This window comes from Mastigoproctus giganteus, chromosome 7, assembly GCF_048544385.1.
Source record: "Mastigoproctus giganteus isolate SK-2022 chromosome 7, ASM4854438v1, whole genome shotgun sequence".
NCBI classification, from domain to species: domain Eukaryota; kingdom Metazoa; phylum Arthropoda; class Arachnida; order Uropygi; family Thelyphonidae; genus Mastigoproctus; species Mastigoproctus giganteus.
The window spans coordinates 213,791,603-213,814,004 of NC_143581.1; the positions used below are offsets into that span (position 1 = coordinate 213,791,603).

The 22,402-nt window shown below is 34.8% G+C and overlaps 1 protein-coding gene across 2 annotated transcripts in view; it reads left to right on the top strand.

Annotated features, from left to right (window-relative positions):
- The window catches only part of MICU1 (Mitochondrial calcium uptake 1), a 167,838-nt gene extending 145,808 nt beyond the window's left edge, over positions 1-22,030 (top strand). For both annotated transcript variants that reach the window (XM_090377428.1, XM_090377429.1), the window contains 4 exons: positions 5,956-6,099; positions 13,430-13,538; positions 17,662-17,751; positions 21,686-22,030. In XM_090377428.1, the coding sequence (XP_090233554.1) occupies positions 5,956-6,099; positions 13,430-13,538; positions 17,662-17,751; positions 21,686-21,840 (498 nt within the window). In that variant the 3' untranslated portion in view covers positions 21,841-22,030. The remainder of the gene's footprint in view (positions 1-5,955; positions 6,100-13,429; positions 13,539-17,661; positions 17,752-21,685) is intronic.
- Positions 22,031-22,402: the final 372 nt, after the last annotated feature.

A 22,402-nucleotide genomic window follows, 5' to 3' on the forward strand; every position in this document is an offset into this window, starting at 1 on the left:
GCTGTTTTTAGTTATTTAAAATCATTAAACCCTTTTGCTCTTAGATAAAATGTGCCTTTTATGCCTTTTTTATATATTTTTATTGTTATACATTTTGAAGTGACCTGATTGGTTAGGTCACTGAAATCTTAACTGTTAGCTTTTATATGATGTGCTATATAGCCTTAGTTGCTAATGTTCCAATAAAATCCAAAGCAACCAACCAGTTTTATGTAGATGGCACATTTGATGCATCTAGCTATGCATGCATTTTAAAAATTTTTAGTAAAATGTTTGTCATTAGAATTCTTTTTGACTGCATTCTATCACTTCATGAGTAAAACTTAATGATATCATAAGTGTTCAAGTTCCTAAAATCAATGAATGATTTATGATTATCCTGAAAAGCTTATCTAGTATTTTTAGGGCTTCAATCCACCTAAAAAAATTGTTATATAGATATAAGTAACACATTATTTCAAATTAATGTTACATATAGGTGCTTATAAATACACTGAGTGGCCACTTGAGTATTAGTAGTGGCAAATGATGCAAGAAAGCAAGCTTATAAAGAATTAGCCAAAAAAAAAAAAAAAAATCCTACACACTTCACCCATCCATACCCTAAAAGAATTTGTCTAGTTCTTTATTGAATTTATTTAAACCACCCACTTCTGCAACAACAACAACAACAACAACAGATGGAAATTTATTTCAACAATCAGTCACCTGCTGGCTGAAGGCAAACTTTTGCACATCTGTCCTTCCTCAATTTGAATTTATGCCCCTTGTGTAAGAGGAATAATACTATCAATATTTACTTTACTTTAACCATTGAAGGCTTTAAACACCTCAGTCAGATCTCCTCGCAGGTGTAGTTTTCAGATGTGCAGTTTGCAGAACTGAAGCATTTCTTGGTAAGAGCATCCTTTTGTTCCCTTCACCAATCTGCTTGCACTTCTCTGCTTGTTCCAGCAGATATCATTGACAAAACCCTATGAGCTGTCCTGGAAACCTGTTTGCACTGCTCAGAGAACTTTATATCTGACTACACAATTCCTCCCAGGTCTCCTTCATTTTCCTGAATGTAGTACCACACAGTTAGTAATGTTAATCTGGGATTACTGCCACCCATATACAGTACCTTGTATTTGTCAATGTTAAACTTCAACTGGTATTTCTCAGCCCCGTCAACCTAATTTTCCTAGAACTTATTACCACAGCTCATTCTGATTACTCTCCTTAAACCACCCTGACAACCTTTGTATCATCTGCAAACTAAGACATTGAGTCATCAGTATTATTAATAAATATTGGAAACAGCAGTGGGCCCCCAGCACTGAACCCTGGTGGGACTCCACTAATAACATTAGTCCATGAAGATCAGTGTCCATTCCTAGGTGGTAGAGTACTCCCATCAACTCCCATGCAGTACTACCACTTTGCTTATTGGAGGCTTGAAGTGATAGAACCCATGTTTATTCTCCAGGGCAAAGCTTTGCAACCCCCCCCCCCAATCTCTTCCATCATACAGTATGATTGATATTTTTTAGGTGAGTTGAAAATGTTTTCTTGAAGGTTAGATAATGTTTTAAAAAATCTTTTGAATTTTTTATTGTGACTGTTTCAAAAAAATCTTTTGAAAAATTCACAGTAAACACCTTTATTGTAACTCAGATTTTATTAACATGGTCACAGAGGAGGTTAGGCAAGAGAAGGCAGATGATATCTTTGGTGAAGGATGCAAAGACTTCTTTACTTATGTAAACGCTATTGGTCCCCTTGATTATCGATGATTCGACTGTTGATGATCCTGCTCAGGTTGTTGATCCTGCCAACAAACTGAATCAGTATTTTGCATCTGCATTCACACATGAGGAATTCTTTAGGCAAGGGAGATGCCAGAAGTTTACCAAACCTCTAACAGGCAGCTAAATGACTGAGAGGTCATTTAGCTCTCTGTAATAACTGAGAGGAAAGTGGAAAAGAAATTGTTGAAGTTAAACATAAGAAAGGCACCTGTGGTTGATGGGATCTATCCAATTATTTTAAGGGAGGCAGCAAAGGGGTAAGCAAACCCTTAGCCATAATTATGAGAGCTTCCTTGGACTCAGGGGAAGTCCCTGTGGACTGGAGATGTGCGAATGTATCTCCAATTCACAAAGTGGTGACACAAGTAATTACAGACCTTTAGTTTAATTTCTGTTCAAGAGAAAATAATGGGGTCACTGATAAAAGAAGTAATGCAGACTCATCTAGACAAGGCTGCAATTTTACTTTAGACACAGTATGAGTTTGTTAAGGGGAAATCTTGCCAGACTAATTTGATTGGATACTACAATGTGGTCACAGAGGAACTGGATGCAAAAATAATTTTGTTATCATATACTTCGATTTCAGGAAAGTTTCTGATACTATTGCACATAAGACTGTTGTACAAATTGGAGCAGTGTGGCGTTAAGGGCAAGTTGCTGCTATGGATAAAGGGATGGTTGAGTAGGAGAAGACAGAATGGTAATCAGTGGACATTGCTCTTCATGGACTAATGAGGTCCCCAGGGTTCAGTTTTGGTCTGATTGTTGTTTTCTATATTTATCAATGATATTGGTGAAGGTGCATCAGGCATAATGTTCAAGTTTGCAGATGATACAAAGGTTGGCAGGGTGGTTAATGACAGGAATGATGGTATGCTACTGCAACAGGATCTAGAAAAGTTAGGCAGTTTGGCTGGGAAATGGAAATTGAAGTTTAATATTGACAAATGTAAAGTACTGCATATGGGGGTAGCAGTATTCCCAGGGTAATATACCAACTGTGTGGTATTACACTCAAGGTAGTGGAGAATGAAAATGATGTGGGAGTAATTGTGCAGTCAGATATGAGGTTCTCTAAGTAATGCAGACAGGCTGCTAGGGCAGTTCACGGGGTTTTGTCAGTGATATATAGAAATTTTGCTAGCAGGTATAAGGTGATTATTCCATTGCATAAGGCAATGGTCAAGCCACACCTTGAGTATGCATTTACATCCTTCTTTTAGGAAGGATGTAAATCTCCTGGAACAGGAGCAGAGTAGGGCAACGAGATGGGTGAGGGGAATAAAAGGCGTGCTCTTACCAAGAAAGATTTCTGCAAATTTCTGCATTTGGAGACTAAGCACCTGTGAGGTGATCTGATTTAGGTGTTTAAAGCTTTGAATGGATTGAGCAAGCTCAATGCTGATGGAATTCTTCCTCTTGCTCAGACTACACACATGGGGGGAGCACAAATTCAAACTGAGGACAAATTATTGGAGGGAATGAATATGTGAAATGAAAGGTGTTTTTTTTTTTTTTTTTTTTTTGGCTGATGCTGTTATAAGTTTACTTTCTTGTATCATTTGCCACTACTAATGCAAATGCACTGTGTCTGATCTTTGTTGTTACTGATCAGACATGCATTGACCTCAGCCATTACTATGTGGATGTAACAAGATTATTTCATCTTTTTTATCATTCAGACCACTGATAGAGAGCTGAAAGGCAGCCTACAACATTTGGCATGTCCCGTAATATCCCAAAATTGGCTTGTTTTATTTTTCCATCTAAATGGTAATTATCAAATTTCAATGAATTTAGCTATAAGCTGCTCAAGAAATTATTGATGCTATTGTCTATCTACAAATCCTTACCACCATACAGTGAGGTGCTTTTCTCTACTGTCGTTTACCTTGTATTCTGATATGTCCTTCAACACATACATTAAAAATTTCCTGCTGCATATACAAGGTATGATCAAAAGAGATACTATTACTACTGCACAAAGTGTAGAATGATTATTATTGAAAAGCATATGCATTTAAAACTATCAAACATTCATCTCCAACACAGTTTTTTTTGTCTCTGCAGCTACAAAAATTTTGGAAATCCAGTATTAAACTCAAACAAGGATATATATTCATGAATGAACAGAAAACCAACATGACATTCTGTGTCCAATTGAACAAAACAAACTTTTGAAAAAAAAACCGCCTATAGGGGAATCTGCTGCTGTATGGAATAAGGAAAGAAATAAACACAATGCTATCCCAGCAACATCACTAAATCATGTGACTGTTAACACAGCATCTGCTATTGAATTGCAGTTAGCATAGGCAGGACACAAGGGGTATTATGTATGGGAGTGCACTAAGCATTTTGAAAGAACATTTACGAATGAAGTTTTTGTTCATGTTAGGTCTCTTGACTTCTTACTGCTGAACAAAGACAGGTTAGAATTGACATATATACTCACCTCAGAAACACCTATGAATGTTATAAAAATTATTTTTTAAGAATAACAACTGGAGATGAGTCCTGGCAATGGGTGTAGCACATTCCCACTTCTACAAAGAAGACAGTCCATGAAATCTACTGAAATTGTATGGTCATTACCTTTTCAAATATGAAAGGCAGCATTTATTTACACTTACACTGGAAAAACATTATACTGTATCCTGACTGAATGAATTAACATGCATTTCTGATGAAATTGAATCAGAAAGTGGGCCAGAAAACATCTGGATGACTACTGCATCACGATAGTGCAAGCATGTAGACAGCCTCAGTTATTGAAGAATCACTGCATGAATTAAGCATCAAAACATCAGAACAGTTCTTCACGCTATAGTTTAAATGTTGTCCCTTATAACTTTTTTTTTCTATTTCCTAATCTCGAGGGTGGATGAACTATGAGGTTGTTATTTTCCATCATATACAGAGCTAATAAACATAAATCATGTCTCAAATAATAGCTTCTCTGAAGTATTCAGGAAATGAGTGGAGAGATATAGATAAAAATAAATTTTCTGCTTATACTCCAAGTCAACCACACAGTTGGAGGAGGTCACAAAATAGGAGAATACAAGAAACAGCACTGGGGTTCAAGGCATTTAGTTACGTACCCACTTGGCTATGGCCTTCTGATAGTTATTCCTCAGAATAACTAAGCATTTTATATTTTAGATGTAATTTGCCTCAATCTTTTTTTTGACTTCTCATATTTTAACCATAAAATTTATATTAAAATATTTTTAACCAATCTTAAAACTTTTCTGCACAGTCACTGTGACTGTGTGATTCACAGATATAACATTTAGTTATTGTCCCTAACAGTGCCATCTCATCTCTGTGTAAAATATCAGCAAATCTTCCCCTTCATACATACAGGAAGTTTATAGTAAGAATCACATTCAGTAATGTGAATTATTTGAGTTTAAAAAAACTTTTCTTCTTATTTTCAAATGCGTATTTTAAGGGTTATCTTGAAAGCTTAACTTTTGCATTCATTCAAATCTAAACTTTTTTTTTGTTCTTTATATAATTCCAGTATTACACATCATATCAATTTATTTTTCTCAATATCAGCCTTTTTTTTTTAAATAGAAAAAAAAAGTGCACTGCAAATTATAGCACATTGTTTATTGTTTTTAGAGAGCCTCATACAGTTTAACTCTCTAGATCCAGCAATCCATGTTTTCCTCAATTTTTAGGAAAATGGCAAATCCAAAAATTTAAAAAAAAAAAAAAATTAAAGATTTTTCATTTTGTGAATACTGTTTCAAGGTGAGTACTATCTTGCACTAAATAGCAATGTCTTAAGGAAATGTTGCTTGTATAATGTATTAAATTTATTTAGCCTGCATTTGCCATTAAATATGTCACCTAAAAGAAAAGTAAGTGACCCAGAGTATTTTGGTGGTTCTGTTGTGGAAAGGATATTTTTAAAGAAACTCAACAGTGGGACCTAAGTGAAAGAACTGTGTAAAACTTTTATTGTTTCATTAATGTAGGAGAAATCACTTATTTTATTATAATTTTTTCTTTTCAATATTTATATGCTTCATGTTAAGTATTAGAATTCCTACATTTCATTGAATATTAAAATAAGTTCAAGTTATTTTTTAATTGAAAGGGATTAAAAAATCATTCCCTTAAACATTTGATATATTTATTTTGTCAGTTTAAGAGAAAGGAGCCAAATGAAGACTGCTTCATAAGAGAAATTGATTTTGCTGATTTACTTCTAACTTATGCAGGCTTACATGAAAAAAAACGTAACAAAATGCTGAAAAGAGTTAAAAAGAAGTTTAAGGGCAGTTCAGAGGTATATGTTTTTAAAGAAATGAATTATATTTATTTTATTTATTATAAAAATCCTAGTACTATTTTTCATAATTTTATGTTCAGGATAAACACTGTATAATTTCTGATCTTTTCTTTCCTGTAATTTAGTTTTAAGTTACAATTCTCAGGAATTTCAGCTGTATAGGCAAAATGCAGTGAATTTTTGTATCATACGGTGTTATCTTGCTATATTCTAACTTCTGATTTTGAAAAGTGGATTGTAGATTATTCTGCAAGAAGTTGTTAAATGAAAAGAAAATTAAAAAATGCAGTTAGACAGGTGACAGCGTGCCTGCCTTCTTTCCCCCTCCAAATATAAACTCATTTTGCATTATGCCTAATTTGTGGCCAGTTTGTTATTTTTGAAATGAAAAGCAGGGGGCGGGGGAAAACAATTTTTATCCATGACCTAGACCAGCGAATGCAGCCATCGAAATTATCAGGGTATATATATCCATTCATTAATTATTAAATATTGTGTGAAAAACATCACGAATGATTTAACTTTTAAGTATGAAAAGACACTCATAAGTAGGGTTGTCAGGTTTTCCTAAAAAAAAAAAAAGATTTTTGTCAATAAAATTAGTTTTAAATAATACAAGAAAATTCAAATTGTCTGATATTTTAATTGTATTTATTTTGACATTTTGCCCTTTTTAACAATTGTTTATCTTATTTTACATACTGAAGGAACTCTTTACATGTAAAAGAGAAATTCATTGCAATCTGCAACTCTGCCTCAATTAATCCTCAGTGACTTCTGTTTCTGACATCTGTCCACTTCAATTTCATTAACGAAAACACCCTTTCTATTACAGCATTTGAGCCAGGAATACTTCACAAATATTCTACTGATATTAGGTACATTTTCTTTAGAAACTTTGGAAAAAATATCAAGCCACTTGTGCACATCACTTCCTGTACACTTAATACTTTCCAGCAACTTCAACCTATTCTCACAAAACTCTTCATACAACTCATTCAGATTTACACATTCTTGGAGTTGAAAAATATCAAATGCCATTTCAAAATCTTGATACTTAATTTTTTCTGTTTCCAGCGAAAAGTTTATTAACTTAGAACACTTATTTTTCTCACTGAAGTCAGTTTTTTTCTAAGTATTGCAATACATTTGAATAAAAATCAAAACATTCATCGACAATCTTTTTCTGTTTGCATTGGGGTAACTTTTTCAAAAATTGCTTTGCGGAATTTCCAAAGTATTGATCCTGGATTCTTTAATTTATTTTATTTCTGATCATTGTCATTGATTTGTATGAATCCATATCAAGTCACTTTTCTCAAGAATTTTAGTAGTAACTTCTAGCAATTCTCCAACATTGACAAAAAAGTTGAAAACCACTTGCAATTTTATTTCTGAATCTGTATCCTCACTTTGAAATAATTTGGAGGAAAATTTGGGGCAATCATCAATACTTTGGAAATAGCAGGCCAGTTTTGAAGTAATCTTTTGACAGCTGGTGTTAAGGACAACCATCTTTATTGGTACATGGCATACCAATTCAGACCATTCCAGCTCCACAAAGTCAAAAAATGATTCTAAGTTTTTTCTTTTTTTAGCTGATACAGAAAAAAAATTGTAAGTTTTCAGTACAATGTTTTCTGTATCTACTTCAAAACTGTCACAAGCATATTTCATGACATTATGCAATATATGGTTAGCACAATTAGCTTTAACAATATCAGCATTACTTGCCCTTAACAATTGAAAAACAGTGATATTTTCCGAAATATACATTTTCATTATCAGCACTGTACGCAGAAATATATTTTGGGTTAAGGTGAAAAGCCTCAAGCTTTTCTAACATTTCAGATATAGAAATAGCTGTTTCATCAGCCCTTTCAACAACACCTAACAATTTATTTTCTATACCTTTAGTAGGATCAAAATATCCTACTAAAGGTATAAAAAAGAACACTTAACTAACAGCTCTGATTTTGTTCTTCCACAACACAATTTTGTTGCAATATCAGAATCATGGAATAAGGATGATGCCAGTTTGTTACCATAGTCCAAACTATTATAACTATGATTGTTTCACATTGTGGTATATTAACCCTAGCTGTCACACAGTCGTATTTTGGTTTTTTAAAACTAACAAAATAGCTTGATAACTTGTACACCCACATTTCCCTTTTCTTTTTGCTGATGCCTTTTGTACTGTTCATGCTGCTTAATGTCGAATTGACCACCATGACCGATAGGAAAATTCTTGTTGCACAAAATGCAATAGGCATGATCCTCTGAAGAAGCTGGAGCCACCCATGCAAAAATTTCTTCCGACTAGTATCCAACAGTAATTGGCATGTACAACCCTACTTGCATTTTTTCTACTGTTGGACACTCATGAAGGAAGCCACAGGGAACATGTATTCCCTGTGGCTTCCTTCATGAGTGCCCAACAATAATTAACATTGTCAGATCCTACTTGCATTTTTTCATGGCTTTAAAACAATTTAAGCTAATAAAAAAAATTTTTTTTGTAAAAGTTTGTTAAATGATTTGTTACTAAATTAGTAAAAAAAATACATTAATTTTCTCAAAAATCAGACATGATTATTACCACATATATTATCCATATCTATATGAGAAATGATATACATATGGATGATATATTTTATTATGAGAAAAAAACGAAAAATTAATTTTAACTCGTTATTCATGTGGAAAAGTCCTTGGAAAATTTCCTAAGGATTTATAACTTTGAGTGAGATTTAAACACTACTCCATGTAGCCAGTAAGCATGCTGCACAAGTATTATGAATGCAGTATACATGTCCAATATAAAATTAAAAAAATAATTTGGAATGGTTGTTACATATTACAAAAACTTTGTATATCGAAATCTGTTTTTCATTTTGTTTTGAGATATTCTACAAATACACTGGTATCCAAAAGTTAAGTTATAATTATGTTTTTGTCCTAATAGAGGATACTTCTCTCAATTTTAGGCTTGGTTATTTATTTTAGGAAACAGAGCAACTTCCATCAGATTTAAATAAAATTAAATTAAAATATGACCTATGTTTTAAGCCATCCAGCCCTTCCTCAGTGATATCATATTAACTAACTAATTTACATAATTAATAATTGGTCCTTGAGGTTGTCACAGACATTCTCTCAGATATGCCAGACAAGCTGTACTTGCTACCTGGGAGTCTAGAACGCTGATGGAACTGATATTCCGGTGACAGTGAAGTCAAGTGGACCCAATTTCGGCGAAGTCCGGACGGTCTGTGACAGCCAAATCCTCTGCTTGCACCTTCACGATGGTTGGACTGTTAGTAATCCTGGGTATAACCTCCATGCACAAGTACATGGTGGGTGACCACCCAGGTGTGAACCAACGTAAGCAGGGGTCGAGGTGTGGCGCCCACACCACATGGAGTTACGCCGCCCCTCTATGTTACCAGGCAGTACTAGGTGGTAGATGACTCTCATCAACCGGTGAATTACCACCACTTTGCTTATTGGAGGCTTGAAGTGGTGGAACCCATGTTTAGTCTCTAGAGCTAAGTTCCGGTCAACACTTCCCTATCTCTTCCATCATGCAGTATGATTGATGACTTTTGAGGTTATGATGAATATCTTGGCGAGATCCAATATTCCTTACATTTCGAGGGTACAGCTCTAAAACGGTGTTCGCAGGCTGGCCGCTAGTTAGTACACCGGACCGAACCTATTGGTAACTCTCTAGGAGGCTTCCGGATCAGCTAGTGTATAATCTTGCTACCTCTACTCTGCCAGATAGTGACTGGAGGGAGTCCGAGTAGTGTGTATGCGGGGAGCATTGTCGAGGCCACGTATGTCAAGGATCTGGGTATATTCTTACCACGTGTACGCCATATCCAAAAATTTCATTACTTCATACAGCATGTCCCACCCACTTTTTCTTACTATTGAATACACCATGAATTGTCAAACTAATAGAGCAAGCTTATCTGCGAAGAGATCTAAACCTCCCAAGGACTTCCTAATTCATTTCACAAATTTACGTGGTCTCAATTCTAATCTCAACGATGTCCATTTCCACTTGCAGTCTGCCAAACCCCATGTACTTTTTTCTGACAGAATCTGTTATCGGTTGATTCAACTACTGCTCATCTCAGTTGCCCAAATTATTTGCTGTATGATTCCTTTCGCCTCAAAGGTGATACTTGTGCATATGTCCGTTCTGATATTCCCTGTCAGAGACTTGGCAATTTGGAATCTTCTCTGGCTTAAAATCTCTCTACCTTATTGTGTCAAATTCATCTGTTGTCTCTACCGTTCTCCCAACTCCACTAATCACTTGGAGCTCTTTAACTTCCTCTCTTTGCAACTTGACTTTCTCCAGTCTAACTTTCCTAACAGTGAGGTAATTTTCCTTGGTGATTTTAATGTTCACTACTCCAGTTGGCTTCCGTTTTCTAGTCACACCGACCCAGCAGGTTGAGATGCTGAGGCTTTTGCAATTACTAATGACCTAGCACAGATTGTTCATTTACCTACAAGAATACCAGACAATCCTAATCATACAGCCAATACGCTTGATCTTTTTCTCACAAACAACCCTTCTAAGTACACGGTCGAAGTGAGAGGTCCTTTAGGCACTTCAGATCACAACTTGGTGATTGTCTCTTCTCCAATGGAACCTTTATCTCATGGCTATTCCCAACCTTGTGTTGTTTGGCATTACAAGAATGCAAAATGGGATGGCCTGCGAGACTTCTTTTCTTTTCCTTGGTCGGATTACTGTTTCAAAACTTCTGATGTCAATGTTTGCTCAGATCGTGTCAGTGAAATTATTCTTGCAGGAATGGAATCCTTTATCCCACACTCCACTTTAAAATCTCGTCCCTTATCTAAACCTTGGTTTTCCAATAAATGTGCTAAGGCTGTTCAAGAGAAGAACGTTGCATATCGTAATTGGCTTGTTTCTAATTCTTCAGTTTCATTTTCTGCCTACACCAAAGCTCACAACAATTGTAAAGCAGTTATTAATCAGTCCAAACTAGAGTTTGAACAGGCTAAGAGTAGAAAACAGGTAGGTCAAATGTGTATGACCAGTTTTTGGCCTGGATAAAACTACTTCATGTTGATTCTGTCCAAGCTGGAAAGCTGAGGTTGTGGTAAAGAATCAGGAAACCTGTCTGTTTCTGTTTTATTTACAGACCAAATGGTGTGAGCATTCTTGCCACAGTGAGAACTGACCTTTCATATGGCCAAGTGTTTTGAATGATTCAAAACACTTTGAATGAATGACAAAACAAATGTCAGTACTGATTCTCAGAAATATCATTCGCTGACAATCATAGATATTTCAGTGCATCTATCCTGCATAACCAGATCTTCAATTTTTTGTCCCATTTCTGGAGTTCTCACTTCCATCGGTCATTCTGAACAGGGGTTATCTTCTGTGGATTCTTGACTCTATTTAAACTGCTTAGACTAAAATTTTATCTAATATTCATTCTATCACCATATATAGCTTTACATGAATAAATTTTGGTCCATCCATTTCGAAGGTTTCTACATAGTGCTTAGTTCAGTATAATATCTAGGTTCCTCTGTCCTTTATTTTTGGTTTAGCTAATTAATTTAATTTTTTAGCACACTTTGAGAATTATTTTTGTTTCAAGTATTCTAACTTGGAAATAATTTCAGTGGAATATCCTGTTTCTATGCCATTTATAATACAAGTTTGTTTATTTTTATATATATTTTTTTCATTCTTTCTCGAGTGACTTTCTTTTCTACATTTCTAATTGAAGTTCCCATCAAGACAGATATTTGATCTTTTCAGGAGTACAAATGTAAATTTACATTTTCAAAGGTCATTTTACATATGATTCAAATAAAGCATCCATTAAAATCTTCAAAAATTTCTGATTTTGATTTTGGCAGTAATTTCACTTATGTGGGAAATTTAGTCACAATAAGAAAAATAATATTAAAATGCATTTAGGTACAGATGTTTTGTTTTTTTTTTCAAAACTTCAAAATTTTGTGAAGAAACCAACTCCACAGTTCCTTCTACTATTAAAAATTCACTATCAGGAACCCACACATGCAGCAAACTCACTCATGGAAGGATTAATATGTTCCAGAGCTCAGTGAGGTTGATATAATATAGAATAAAGACAGTCTCTCATCCAGTCTTATGATGAAAATGGGCCCAGGAAGGCGAAATCTTTCTTTATATAATTTATTTTTTAAAGGAATTTGTTTGGCTGCCATTTAGTTTTATTAAGTTTGGCCTTTAAAAATTTACAAAATTTCTCAGTCAAGGAATAATATTACAAATATCAACATAAAATACTTAATGCTGTCTTTATTGTATTTTAAGTATTTAAATGCTGTGCGAATATTTTTTACTTATTCTGTGCATGTGGATATCTTGAAATACATAGTCCTTTAAAAATCTTTTCTCATTTATCTCTGTTGACTTGCATTCTGCTTCTCATACTGATGCTATTATATCTAAAGTATTAAAAATGGTTGATTAGCACTTGGCTGCCACATTTTCTTCTGATAAAGCAATTTTAAATGTTATTCAGCAGGCAACCATAAATTTCTGGTCTAGAATACAAATACAGTGACCCATCATACCCTCGTTTCATTATTTTTTATGGAGAAACTATTTTTACATGTCATGTTAATATTGGATTTGCTCTAAAACATTTAATTCTACTTTTATTTTATAAAAGGACATTAGATTCTCTTTCTCTCCCCCTCACTTTCTTAATCATAATCAACTGTTGCTACCTTGATACATTAGATTACACTAATTTTTAAACACTAACTTTTATGAATGGATTTCATCAGTTGACAATTAAAAAATTAGACATGCGAGGTGATTCTTAAGTATTTAATTTTTGTTTTTCAATATGTTAAATGAAAAAAGAATTTAGTAACATCTTATAATAATACTCACATTCTAATAGGTAAAAATGCATATCATAAAAAAAATACATTGGATATTTTACCTATTTATGAACACTGAGTGATCATTATGATCTAATCTTAAATTTCATTTTTCCAAACATTTACTGTGATATTTTACATGCAATGTGCCAAATAAAAAGACATATTTTACATTTAACTTCTATGAAGTGGCTTTTTTTTCTTCAATTTCTTGCTCCTTGTTTTCTTAGTTTTTTTATTCTCTTAGAAGAATATGTTCCACATTTGAGAGACATTGCTAGGGCACAATAATTTGAAATAGGATTTATATTTAAAATAAAAATAATATTGAATACTATCAATTAATTTATAAAATATATAGATGTTCTTTTATATTTCTTAGGGTATCAGCCTGGATGATTACCTACAATTCTTCCACTTCTTGAATGATATTAATGATGTGGACACGGCCCTCACATTTTATCACATTGCTGGTGCTTCAATTGATGAAGGTTTGAATTAGTTTACTGATTTATTTCTGAAAATGGTTTAGAGTAGTGTGGAATGCTGGATATTTTTTGCACCATTTAATGTTATATTCATTTATTATTATTATTTCATCTGCATAGATCAGCCACTGATTTTCCATAGCATTCAAGTTTTCTTAATTATCACAACCCTATTTCTCTTCTCTTAGTCATGTTATCCAATTTTTTGTTTTTTAAGTGATCTGTTTATTTGGAAAATGTACAAAATATATCATCAGCAGAGACAAATAAATAATTAGAAATATTAGGCAAAGTTTAATTTATTTCGATTTGGATCAGTTAGTTATATATTAACCCTTTTGCAAGTATGTGCATATGAAATGTCATCAAAAAATTCGAGGACTTAAGTTGTGAAAGAAATCAGGATAAGATTTGTGATCAAGCTTATAATTTGTACCTTGAAATTGCTGCATTATAGTGACTTGCAACTTGTCACATGTTCATTGGCTCATCTAGACACAGTAATGTATAAATCACGTTTACCTACAATACAATCGCTCTAAATTAGCACCTGTAGAATAGGTGTTTTGTCTAATTTTAAAGTGAGTGATTTTACTGATCCGAAAATTTGCATAAAATTTTGTATGTTTTTTGTTTTTTTAAATTAGGGGAAAATGCATTGGAAATCCACTAGTGATAATGTTATGTTTAATTTTAAGATATTTTTGTGGTTTGCAAAGTGTAAAGAGAGCCACTTGTTCATCAGATGATCCTTGCTCTGGCCAACCTTCAACTTAACGAACCAATGATTCAATTGCTAGTATTTGTGATCTGAATAAGTGGTTGATGTTTAACTATCTAAAAAGTTGCTAATGTGATTGGTACTTATGAGACATGTCAATGTTAACACAAAATTTGGGAATGTGATGTGTTTCAGCCAAGTTTGTACCTCCCATGTTCACTGATGATCACAGCGATTTTCTTACCTGTCAGGATCTTTATCAACATGCTGTTTCTTCCATCATTACTGAAGATGAATTTATGGGTTTGTGGCTAAGACCCAGTCCTCTCAGTAGAAGATTCCAGCTTCAGCAAGGCACAAAAAAGCAAGATGATCTCAATCAAATACAAAGATCATGCTTATATTTTTTGCCTTAAAGAGTATTGTTCATTTTGAATTTCTCATGCATGGTCTTACAGTAAACCAGGAATACTACAAAACAGGCCTAGGCAATTGTATAATGCTGTTCAGAGTAAATGGCTGAAAATGTGGGCTTCGTGGAATTAGTACATAGAAAGGATGCAAGAATATTTGCTGATGCTATCATACATCATGGCAACATTCCTGCACACTCAACACTTTCCATTCAAGGATTTTTTATTAAGAACTTCATCACTGTGGGCTTCCATCTGCCAGATACAGCTTGCTGTTCATTTATTTTCATTTTTCAAGCAAAGCCCTATTGACCCATATGTTATGAAAGATCCTATGTATAATCCTTACACACTGCACTTTGCATACTCAAATTCTGTATGCAGTAATGTCAGACTGATACAATGTTTCTAATAATTTCTATAACCCCAGCTGATGTTGCAGATGAACTCAACAATTACTTTGCATTGATATTTACAGGAGAAAACCCTTTATGTCAATGAGAAATTATGGGGCATGAAGTTGAAAAATATGAAATTAATGATATTGAAATTTCACATGATTATTTAATGGAAAAACTTTTGAGCCTACAGGCCAATAAGGCTCGAGGGGTTGATGGCATATACCCTATAATTTTAAGAGAGGCAGCAAGTGAGTGCATTGAACTATTGAGGACAGTTATGAGAGCATCACTAGACTCAGGAGCAATTCCATTATCTTCAGTAGTAGGGAAAATCATGGAGGCAATGATCAAGGGTGAAATTCAGGATCATTTAAATAGAAATGGAATTCTGACGGATACTCAGCATGGTTTTTGTATAGGGAAAAACCATGTTTAACTAATCTGGTTAGCTATTTTGACAGAGTCACTCAAGAGCTGGACTTAGGGAATAATTTTTGACATTTGTTTATTTGGATTTCAGCAAAGCATTTGACTCAGTCTCCACATGAGTGGTTACTTTATAAGCTGGAACAGGTTGGAATCACAGGGAAAATCCTTAGATGGATAGCTGAATGGCTTCAAGGCAGGAGGCAGAGGGTTGTGATAAATGGTTATTCCTCAGAATGTGTTGATGAAAGAAGTGGGGTTCCCCAAGGATCAGCATACTGTTGTTTTTGATTTTCATAAATGACATTGATGAAGGGAGCGATGTCTAAATTTGCAGATGATGTAAAGAATGGTAGAGTAGTTGATCACATGCAGAGCTTCTTCAGAGTGACTTAGATAGACTTCAGGGATGGTTAGAAAGTGGCAGCTAAGCTTTAAGAAAACAGTGCAAGGTCTTACACCTGGGGAACACTAACCCCAAAATAACTTATACACTTGGGAGTTAAGATATGGTTAGACATGAAGTTTGCCGAGCATTGTTGTTGTTGTTTTGGGGGTTTTCTGGCGCATAAGCTGCTTTGGCTATAATGCGCCTGCCGAGCATTGTAGACAGGTTGTAAGGAAGGCCCATGGTGTCCTATCAATGATTTATCAAACATTTGCTAGTGGAGATAAGGATGTCATAATCCCATTATATAAGGCTATTGTTAGACCACACCTAAAGAAAGACATTAAAAATCTTGAAAGGGTCCAAAAATGGGTAACTCACCTGGTGAGATTGGCAAAAGGGCATCCATATGAGGAAAGACTTCGAACATGTGGATTGCAGAGCTTGAAAACTAGGCACCTTAGAGCAGATTTGATTGAGGTGTTTAAGGCTCTGAGAGGCATAAGTAAAATAAATGAGGGCAAAATTTTCAGTTATAAATGATTTTAGAACTAGGGGCCATAATTTCAAGTTACGGGGCGTTTAGACTGGATTGCAGGAAGTTTTATTTTAGCCAGCAAGTTATAAATTACTGGAATAAGTTATCTACATGGGTGATAGAGGCTGACAGTTTGGGAAAATTCAAAGATCACCTGAATAGTTACCAATGGGAGGAGGGAAACACACATAGCTTATCTATTACCTTTTTGTTTATTATTTATGAATTATTTATTTTATTTAATATTATTTTATTCTTTCCTTTTGGCTAGTGCAGCATAAGCCTTAGGCTTCCTTGCACCATATGGCCATTACTAATATGCCAGCATTTGTTGATTTAACTATTACTATTCATAAAAATAGTTGATTTAATTATTCATAAAATTTATGAATAGTTAAATATTTATACTCCTGCTGTTAATATATATGTAGTTCTTTTTAACCCTAACACCTGCCTTATAGTTATGTCAGTGCCTTTCCAAATTTTCCATTTGATGTTTAATTCCAGAACTCTAATGAACTGGTACAGTTCTAGAATCTAAAATTAGATTCTAGTGTTATAAAATCCTCAAACAAGTACTATATGCCTACTATTTTCTAGTCTTTACATAGACGTATTATTGCTACTGTATTTTCCCCCATTTAGCCAAACCACATAACCATCAGTGATTAGGTGTTTCAATAGTAGAAGCAGCAAATATTCTTGCAATGCTATTCCAGTGTATCCCACTTCTACAAAAGTAGGACAAAAAGTACACTTATATTAATAAGTATAGACCATTCTGAATAAATTCATCCCCACATACCTTGCAGAGGTTACCAGTCTATCATTGATAAACTTCCTCCTGTAATGCTTGACACAGACTTTCACAATTAGGCTACAGCCCACTATTTTCTGAATATCACCTCATATTACTAATAATCATTAGTAGGTGTTTATCACAGTATTACCTTTCTACTACTGCCCCAGTTACTATATACAACACACAGAGTGCTATGTTTGTATTTGTTTGAATATTATCCAGATAATTGCAGTGCAATTATCTGGATGCTTAGGAGAAGTAGACATAGCTGTGGTCTTATTCTGTGCACCTTTATTAGGTAATATGTTACATGCTTCTCAAACAAGTGAGCCCAGCACCATTTGTCCTTAATAATAGCAGGGTTTTTTTCTATATATTATTTTTCAGTATTTGCTAATTCTGTTAGGATTTCAGCTCCAGTCTATTTTTAATTTCAGCAACCTTAAAACATGTTGCCAAAACTGTAGCACACGTTGAGCTTAACGATCATGTAATCGATGTTGTGTTCACTCTTTTTGATGAAAATAGTAAGTAGTTTTTTTTGTTTTTTTTTAATCATGTAATTGTATATAATATCAATAATTTTTTTTAAGATACTTTTTGATGAATGGCATTCTTGTTAGCCTGAATGAAACTTCTTTGAAAGAAAGGTTATTTTCAGAGGTATTTATACTTTCATATAATAAATATTATTGTTATGGCACACTGAGTAGTCAGAAATCATGGGATACCTACCTAGAAACGGGTAGGCCCACCTTTTGCCCGGATAAGGGCAGTCACAGGGCATTGAGTCCACTAGTTCACGAAAGCGTTCCACAGGTATTTCCATCTGTGCTTGCTGCACCGATGTCCATAATTCCATTGCTTTCCTGGGTGGAGCATCCCAAAGGTGCTCCACAGGGTTCATGTCCAGTGAATGGGGAGGCCATTCCCTGGTGATAAAATCTTCGGAATGATCTTCGAACCATGTTCTAGTCACCATGGCTCTGTGGGGAGGCGCATTGTCCTGCTGGAAGGGGCCACTGCCCTGTGGGTGCACAATGACCATGAAGGGATTCAGATGGTCTGCAAGAATGGACATGTAACCTGGACCGTTCAGAGATGTGTCTGGATATACCAGAGGTCCCAACATGTGCCAGTTGAACATGCCCCAGACCATTACCAACTGTCGACCTGCCTGAACAGTTCCCTGTTGACATGATGGGTGCAGTTTTGTGCGGTTCCACCATATACGCACCATCCTGTCTGCCCAAAATGGGACAATGTGAGACAGACGTTGATGGCAACTTTCATCCAACATCTTTCTCTGCCCACGATGAAATGTTATTCCAGCAATGGCATATCCCCAATACACTCTTGATATTGTCGAACAGGGATAGTGCAATTTCTGTACCACCTCCGCAATAGTGACCCATGCATTGGGCACCCACTACTGAAAAGTCGGTTGAATCACATTTATACATACCGACATTGAATTACCATCTCTGTGAATGCAGTGTACCTATATACCTGCCAAGCAGTGGGTTTGTCTACTAGCAAGAGTGGTGACAGCGTTGCATTGCCCAGGAACCAGGTATCCCATAAATTCTGTCCTTTCAGTGTATATAAGATTTATAATATAAATCTTGTTACTTATACCTTACATAATCACTGGACCCTAATAAATGCATTGATAAATGTGGCCATGTTTATTATTGCTTCTTAGGTTATGCCATTCGTTCTGTAACCCTTTCCTCCCCCCCCCTCCAAAAATAGTATAGTGGATTTCCAATATTGGACAGATTGGGTTCAGATCACATTGGAGGCTGAAGGAATTCATTCATAAAGGTCTCTTCAGTTGAGGATAAAGTTAGCCCATCTCAGGCAGGACGACTAGTATTCCTCCTTATGAGTTACTCCAGGCTTTTTCAGTCACATTTTCACATAGCAAGGGTTGAGCATGGTCATTCGATCAAAGGAGGAGATTTGTAATGAGACCACAAAAGAGGTTAGGAAGCAAAGTATAAGAAAGCATTAGCCATGAGAAACATGAGTGGAGATCACTTTTATGAATATATAAATATTAAGAAGTAAAGGTTCCAGATAGAACCTTTGCTCAATGGAAACAGCAGAATAACAGAAACCTAGTGGATGTCATTGGTGAGCTGAATAGCTAAAGCAGCAGCCATTATCAATCCACTGCAGGATGGAAGCCTCCTCAAACAATTCATGTTGAGGGAAATGGGACATAACAGCACGTTGGTTGGCAGATCAACTGTATTTAGCAGTCAGGGGCTTGAACCCTAGTCTACTTCGGAGCATGTACTGCTCCCCACTCCTGACCTCTGGCTATGGAGGCTGTATGAGCCGAATAGCTACTTTACATTATTCAACACAGTATAAACTCCTTTTGGAGTTGGGAGATATTGTGCTGATATACCCAAGCACCATAGGATTTGTGCTACATAGTGCAGAGATTTTAACAGAACTACTGAGCTTGGAAAGGTAAGGCCTGAAGTACACCAGTGGTATTTACGATCATATAGAAAGTGGTTGTAAAGGAATGCAGAAAACCAGCTGCCAATAATTGATTGGGTTTTGAAAAGCAGGGGATTAGGTATTGTAGGCAAGAGGAAGAGGGGAGCTTTTTTTTTTTAACCCAGATTACTCTGGGAATTAAATATTTTCTGACAAAATCTACAACCATTGCATTATTTAGCAATATACTTTGTCTTATAACAATGGCATTGCTGTTCAGACTATGTTATTAAGAGCATTTCCAGAAGTGCACCAGAAAGAGATGATCTGCATTTAGCCCCCCCTCCCCCACACTTCACTGAATATTGTCTGGCACTCAATATTGCTATGAGGAATATTAAAATGCCAAGACGTGGGATTTTGTGCACTGTGTTGCAGACAATCAGCCGTTTTACATGATTTAAAGTAATGACTCACATAAATCCAGATATATTATATCATTCAGTGATTTATAATGTATTAAATTAATCTAAACTTAGTGCCAGCTTTTCCAAGACTCATGCTAAAAAAAAAAAAATATGCCGAGCCCACACAGCATAATCTAAAGTGAAACATCTTTAGGTGAACATTAAATCACTTTACCGAGGATCCCATTCATGGCATCCTTGGAGATATAAGATGTTCCATTATCAAATCTAGTTTTGGCAAGTACTGTGGCATCAGAGGATACTTAAAACCATTTGACTTTGATAGAGCCAGAATCACTTTGTTCTTGAGAGAACCATGACAGCTGTTACAGGCCAACATTTAACTTGCATCCTCATTTAGAAATTCTGTTTTAAGATCTCGAGCTGCTACAATCTTCACATCATCAATCATTATCCAAGAATGCACATTTAAACTGTGCGTAAATGCTTCAGTGTTCCTTAAAATCCTGTTGCTTACACCTGCTACATGTTGAATGATTTGATGGAGTACTTCTGGCAGTCTGTTTTGGCTTCTTTGCTTCTCGTTTATGACTGGGCTTCCAGGATTCTTCACTGTTTTCATTTGCAGTATCAACTTCCATGATTTCTTCTTCCAAATTTACTTCTAACATTTATAGGGAGATGTAAGGCTCTGAAGATGTGTATGGACCTTTCCCGGCTTCTCTGTTCAATGCCATCGCCTGCTGTAATTTCTTTGCTGTCGAAATAGCTTAGGTCTTTCCTTTGTAATGGAGGTAAGTTTGGGGGTTGTATTGCACATATACGTGCTCTATCTGCCTTACAATATACCCCCCCTCTGCTTTGATTGATTCTCTGTATGATCAAACCACTTTACGACGGACACTCCATAACAAAATACTGTTCACTATGATATGTAGTAAATGCCAATCATTGTGGTCACATTTACGAATTGAATTTTAATTCTATTAACGGCAATTCTAATAAGCGAAAATAGGAGGGATATTATCCACAGGCTATAAGAGCAAAGATATAAAGCACAGTTTTACACTATCACCTTACCAATTAACAAAAGGCAGGCAAATAACAGTAGTTTTCTCTACTAGAGAAGCATTATTTATTTGAAGTAATGCAATAGCAGCTATCTCATTGTGAAGGCAACCGCAATATGAGATACAACTAAAACTATGCCTTCTACACCACATACGTAGTTCAAGTTTATGGGTTAACTATGGTGTATTTACACCGATACTATATAGTTAATTATCAAAACCCATAAGGAATAAATTGTGCATTTCGTTTTCAAAATACATTCTTATTATTAATAGAACACTTTATATTCAAGGGGCTCACATCTGGTGAGTATGGGCTTGGCAAACCCAGGGTCCATTCTACTTCTAAGTAATGTGGGAATTTTTTTTTTTTTTTTTTTTTTTTAGCTGGTGCAGCATAAGCCTCTGGCTTCCTTGCACCATTGTTAATGTTAAATGAATACACTTTTATGTAAGAAAATTAAATATTTTCTAATTTTGTTCCTTTATTCTTCCTCCAATTTTAGTGGATGGACAATTAAGCAATAAGGAGTTTGTAGCAGTGATGAAAGAGCGACTGCAACGAGGTCTTGAAAAACCAAAAGACACTGGATTTGTAAAGTTAATGGATTCTATATGGAAGTGTGCTAGATTAAAGAAGCCTGTTTTACTAGATGTGTAATATTTGAGATAACAGTATTTTGTACCATGTTTAGAACCAACTTAACAATTGAGGCATTTAATGGATTTTTACGTGATTATTTTACTTTCTTTTGCAGACTGTTTCTAGAATCAATTTTAAAAATTTAACTCTTGGCCAATTATGCTGTGGCAGGTAGTTTGCATTTTTTGTCATACAGTAAGGATTTTATTTAAACAATTTGCAAAAGAAAATATTAATTATTTCAAATTTATTAATACATGAAGGTATAATGTTTATTATAATTAACCTTTAGAATCCAAAATTCAGTTTTGGACCATTTGTCAGTTAAGTTTTAAGTTTGTTTAGTCCTTAGTTTCTGAAACTACAAAAATAACTAGATTATAAAGATTTTTGGCATAAATTTGTAAAGCATTTATTATGTTCATATATTCATTACTAATAACTATAGTCTTATTAAAATATTTCACTCAGACATTTTTTCTTCTAGGAAATAATAGTTTTGAATAATATATGCAACTTTGTACATTAAAAGATAATTGTGAATAAGAAAATTTATATTGTACAGGGTATTTGAGAAGTT